This window comes from Sinocyclocheilus rhinocerous, unplaced genomic scaffold, assembly GCF_001515625.1.
Source record: "Sinocyclocheilus rhinocerous isolate Xijiao unplaced genomic scaffold, SAMN03320098_v1.1 scaffold432, whole genome shotgun sequence".
Taxonomy (NCBI): domain Eukaryota; kingdom Metazoa; phylum Chordata; class Actinopteri; order Cypriniformes; family Cyprinidae; genus Sinocyclocheilus; species Sinocyclocheilus rhinocerous.
In genome coordinates, this window is record NW_015627225.1 from 579363 (window position 1) to 585209 (window position 5847).

General features: G+C 37.6%; 1 protein-coding gene across 1 annotated transcript in view; it reads right to left on the reverse strand.

The window, feature by feature from the left end:
- The window catches only part of LOC107721256 (tyrosine-protein kinase Lck-like), a 16713-nt gene that overhangs the window by 6969 nt on the left and 3897 nt on the right, over positions 1-5847 (reverse strand). The window contains exons 3-9 of the mRNA XM_016529183.1: positions 5012-5075; positions 4836-4926; positions 4521-4622; positions 3521-3624; positions 2938-3087; positions 2645-2797; positions 936-1115 (exon numbers count right to left, since the gene is read on the reverse strand). Of these exons, the coding sequence (XP_016384669.1) occupies positions 936-1115; positions 2645-2797; positions 2938-3087; positions 3521-3624; positions 4521-4622; positions 4836-4926; positions 5012-5075 (844 nt within the window). The remainder of the gene's footprint in view (positions 1-935; positions 1116-2644; positions 2798-2937; positions 3088-3520; positions 3625-4520; positions 4623-4835; positions 4927-5011; positions 5076-5847) is intronic.

The window sequence follows — 5847 nt, forward strand, 5'->3', positions numbered from 1 at the left end:
TATGCACCAAGAGCTTGTAACACTCCAAAGAGAAAGGAAAAATTGAAATCGCATCATATGACCCCTTTAAACATTTGAGGTCAGTCAGTTTTTTTTTTTTAGCAAGGATCAAATTAAACTGACTTATACATTGTTGCAAAAAAAAATATATATATATCAAATAAATGCTGTTACTTTAACTTTCTATTAATTAAATAATCCTGAAAAAATGTATCAATGTTTCCACTGTTTTGTAACACAATATACAGTAACTGTTTTTACTGTACTTTATTAAATAAATGCAGCCTTGGTGAGCATAAAAGCTTTCTTTTAAAAAACATAAAATCTTACGAACCCCAAACTTTTGAACAGTGGTTTTTGTTGATAAATCTTGATTTTATGAATAAGGTGTATGCTAACAAAGATGCGTGTATAATCATAGTTAAACATAAAAAGGCTCATAGATGTGCATTCGTTCATATAAGTAAAAGAGACAGACCACATGTCTGTAAATATAAAAACACTGTGGTCAATGAAAGAGACTAAAAAAGTTGCCCCTCAAAAATACTCCTGCACAGTAAAAGGGGGCGTTTGATGTTTCTCTGCTGAGAATCATTCAGGTGAGTGAGGGACACGTATTGAGATGCCTTCAGTATCTTCAAAGCCTTGAGAAAGCTTTGTTTTCATAGAGCGGACACAAATGAGGAACTGCTGTGGGCTTAACACACAAACAAAACTGGTCATGGTCCTGATACTACTCAGACCTGTTAGATCATGAAACCCTGATGAAAGTTTGAATGGAAGTTTACTCAATGAATGTGTCTGTGTTTAGTAAAGGAAGTTCAGGTGGGACGCAGGGATGAATCATTTAGTACTAGACATAAAGGCTTTGTCATTCTATTGAAGTCTCCCCTCCCTTGTTCGCATGAGTGTGTAAGTGCATTTGCGTGTCTCACCGTTCTCCATGAACTCAGTGATGATGTAAATGGGCTCCTGTGTAACCACAGCGAAAAGTCGCACTAGTCGAGGGTGCTGCAGGGTCTTCATCAGGTTCGCCTCAGCCAGGAAAGCACTGATGGACATGGTACCTGTCTTGAGATTCTTGATAGCCACTCGACGGTTGTTGTTATACAGCCCTATAAACAGAGAGTGAATAAAGGTTTTGTGTTATTTTAAAGGGGTAGTTCACCCATAATGAAAATTCTGTCATTAAATTTCTCATGTCGTTATAAACCTGTATGACTACTCTTTTTCTGTGGAACACAAAGGAAGATATTTTGAAGAATGCTGCTAACCAAACAGTACCGAAACCCCAAAAAACCCACTGAGACAAGACTCAAAATATCTTCTTTTGTGTTCCACAGACAAAACAAAAAGTCATATTGTTTTGGAATGACATGCGGGTGAGTAAATGATGACAGAAATTAATTTTTATGGGTGAGCTATCACTTTAAGGCTGATTTTGAAATAGACAACATCTCATTCACTGAAAAATGATTTTCCTGAGGCCAAACTATTTCATTAAGGTCTGAATCTAATCTTTCTGTTGTTATAAAAGCATTGAGAAATAAGTGGCAATGTGAAAACTGTGCTATTTCCTTATCAGAATGTTTTTGTTTGAGGGTGTTTTTAAATAATTTGATCTGTGAGAAATTCACAGTGTTTTCCTTCACCAAGTTTCTTTGGCTTCACATTGTTTGACTTCTTGATAACCGGTTGACTTTATTTCTATGGGGTTGATTCATATGATGTTATCACAAATGAAAATGACTGTGGTTTAATGAATGGAACGGATCATTACATGAAACGGTTCTTTCATTTGAATGAGGAAAGTCATTCACTGCAAAAACCAAACAAAATGGCATCTATGATGCGGGCCCTTCTAGTCATGGAGCTGACAAGCAGTGAGGGAAATATGCCGGTTGCTATAACAACCAGGGACAGGAAGTGGTTAAAACTAAAGCCTTGATGTGACTTCTATGGTTCTATTTTAGGGTCAAGACAAGACGAGCATAATTCCTCTGCTGTAGTTTGTTTATGTTTGACAACTGGTCACATTTAAAACAGAAAAATCTTCTCAACATACAAACATAAAACATGAGTTTAGGCCATGATGTTACTGTAATCCTAAAAACTGTGGCATCCTGTTGGTATCTAAACAAAAATATGTTGCTTAATTCATATACTTAATATTTTATATCAGTGGTTCTTAGAACACAGGATGGGACTACCTAAAATGCTGATTCTGCTAATTTACAACTCTTGGACCATCTTCAATGCTAAACATTAGTCAAACATTCCAACAGGCTTACTGTATGTAAAGTTCTGATATGCCAGGTGGTCGCGGAGACACACTCATAACACATAAGCCTGTAGATGCATGTTTATCTTTACCCATTCATGATGGTCCAATGCACAATGTTTGCTCACATTTGCAAACGTTTCCAGACAAGCACAGGCAGACCTGACCAGGCACAACACCTGGATGCTGAACTGCATTTGTTGTTTATTCTTATATTGGGATTCCAAGTAATGTGCCATGAAAACATTTGCAAATGTGCTTTATATTTATTCATCTAAAGAACTTTGTTGCTCAGTGTTTCACCCTGAATCTCAGCTTTAAGGAATAGACTCAACTCAAGTTAGGAAGTAAAACACTTCTTACCCATCCATACTTCACCAAACTGCCCCTGCCCCAGTCTGCGCTCCAGTTTGAGAGACTCACGGGGCACTTCCCACTCATCCTGCCACCAGGGCTTCTGAGGGGCTCGGGTTTGACACGGCTTCACCAGCCGAGTGCATAGTCCATCTGCCTCTCCTGCACACAGGAAGATAATCAAATGCCACTTTTCAACCACACATTTGAGCTCTTAAAAACAGAGTCACTGAACTGTTCTTATGCCTTTTATGAATAACCTGACCGATCTGTGTAAGGCACATATGAACACTTGAACATACGTGAATAATGTTTGACCAGCTCTGAGAGGGAGCTGAAGGAGATCTTGGTGGTGATGTAGAATCCACCTGCGTCCAGGTTGCGGATTCTGTAGTGCTTGATGATGTCACCCTGTGTGTGGTCCAGGTCTCTCACGGACAGGGAGAAACTCCCTAAGGCACCAGAACAACAGGAAAATCCAGAGTCAGAGGCTGCCAATTGCACATACAGTCATACATCCACCTTTATAACAGTGAGAATTTCTAGATTGGAGTTTAGAGTCATTTTACAGTTAATGACATGAAGAAAATGGTCTTTAATTAATCCTTTCCTGTAACTTATTTGAAATGTATTTTAATATTTTTTAATATTTAACAGTATTTTAAAAATGATTATGTATTTTTTTTATTTTATAATAAAATATTTTTTATATATATTTTTTCTTATTTTTCTCACTTTTCATAGTCAAACTGTCAAACTTAAAAAAATAAAAAAAAATCAAACAATTCTGAGCCAGTATTGTAATGTGATAGCACTGTCTGATGTGCCCTTATGGTTCTGTGTTTGTTTTTGTTGTTGTGTGGGGAGAAATGCATTGTTTTATACCTGGTGTGGTCTCACTCTCTCTAATGAGGAAGGAGCCCTGTGTATTACCGGGGGCCAGTAATAGCCTCATGGCGTCGTTCCTGGAAAGGTTTTTAAAGAACCACCTGCAACACAACAAAATCATCATTTTCTTAGGGGTTTGACTCATTAATTATCTCATTTTGGGGTTTCAATTGTTTAAAAGATACAGGGTTGGGATGTTTCATTACTCCCACGTTCAGATCCTCCCACAATCAAAAGTCTTAAACCTGAACATATACGCAGAAATGTGGCGTCAGCAGGTTCTGGGGTAGTGATGCTCAGAAACTTGTGTGATTTGTGGGAGTATTTTTTTTCTATTCTTTCCATTACTGACACCCCCTAACCATCTGTCGTAAGCAGCAAGGGGTATCCTAAATGAATCAACCTTTCAGCCACAGGTTTGGGGTGGTATTTCCCAGATCTCATTGTGGGGAAGCTGATTTGATCTTCTTTGTTCAGAAACCCACAGCAGCTGATCTGAATAAATACTTTTCTGTCATGACAACTCTCAGAGGGAGGCATGGTAATGTATATGACAATGTTAATATGTTTGATCTTGGCGCAATAGATCTGCTACGCTGCTGCTGTTGCTGTGGCAGATCAAATGCAGAGACTTGCTATATTGCCAATTCATCCACAACATTCTGCTGTGAGCAAGTAAGAAATACTGCTGCTGCACATATAACATATATGAAATAACCCCCATATAGCATACATGAATCACCCCGTAGCAGATCTATACAGGTGGAGCTGGGGAAGGTGGAGGGTTTCCAGCAACTCATTGGCTGCTGATACAAAAAGAACCAATCAGCTGTGCCATGTGATAATGATGTCCTTATGTCAGATTGAGTTTGACCTATCGGACTGCACCATCTAGAGTTTCATGCCAGAACTTTGGATTTAATTGTGCTTGTGTGGATTTGTTTGGATATATGTGAGTGTATGCACTCTGTATGCAATTGATCATTGCGTTACTTACGGCTCTGTCTCCATGCTGTTCAGTTTTCCTACAAAATTTTGTGGTATGTATCCCCTCTGCCCGGTAAACAGAGACTCCGCCATGAACCATTCAGGATCATCGCTAAAACACACATAGACACATACATTATAGTTTAAACCGTGACAGTGTCTCCTCTTAAAACTACACAAAAAACTGAAACGGAGAAACCCTGAATTAACATTCAGTTCAATTCAGCTTCTCAAAACCCAACTTGAGTCGGTGAGGGTCAGTGGTCAACCATGTTTTGATGATCTACTGAGATTGTCAGACTGTTTGAATGTAGGCTTTGCTTACGCATTTAGGATTTTTAGCTTCTCCCCTATTTCAAACCCAAGGTCATCGCTGTGGCATGGCTCATATTTGTATAAGGCTACCACCAGGTTCTCTGGAATACACAGATGACAACAGTGAATAGTCTGAAACACCCATTAAGAGCATATCTGTAGGACGTTTTGAATGTGTCTTCTCACCTGGAAGAGGAGATGATGGTGGAGGTGTGTACTGGGATGGATAAGGAATCAGAGGATCATAGTTCTGTGTGAGAGAGTATAGAAAACAATGTCAAAATCCAGTATGAATAAAAAATATTCATTAATAAAAAATATGGTTACAGCTATAAAACAGTGACTGTAATTCTGCTTACGTTTATAATCAGAACAGTTATGGCAATTATTATTAAAATTCTAAAAACACACAAATATTAAATAAGCTATTAAAAATGTCTGAAGGAAAGTGGTTTTAATTATTTGACTATGATTAGCAATTTCCATGATAAGCTCTTCATGACATCAAAACCTTTATTCTGTGTCAATAATTTATGAATGTCATAAACCACACAAAGCCACTTCCCTAAGCAGGGTGGAGCTGTTCTTATTTTCTTCTTTCACAGCCTATATTATGAAACGACTACCACAGTAAAAGCAAACATTCCATCATTCTCATTATGTCATAAACAACATGTGCTGTTCTCTTTAATTTCTAATCTACTTCAGTGAAAACAAATCACAAGGAAATGTGTCTCAAATTTAGCTAGATGTTTTAGTCCCCAATTGATTACCAACACAGGCTCATTTCCCTCAAATTATGTAACCCTTAGTGGGTTGACCTGTCTGAAGAATGAGTCACATCAATGCAACTGGACCATGAACAGATAAAATTAGTATGATTACTTAAGTATTTGTATAAGTATTTGTGCTGAATTCAATTAGAATATTACATACAAAAAATAATTTTCCACATGATTAAACTAAACTAAATACAATTTCAGATTAAGAGATCACCTGAAAACATTTATGTATTGCATTTT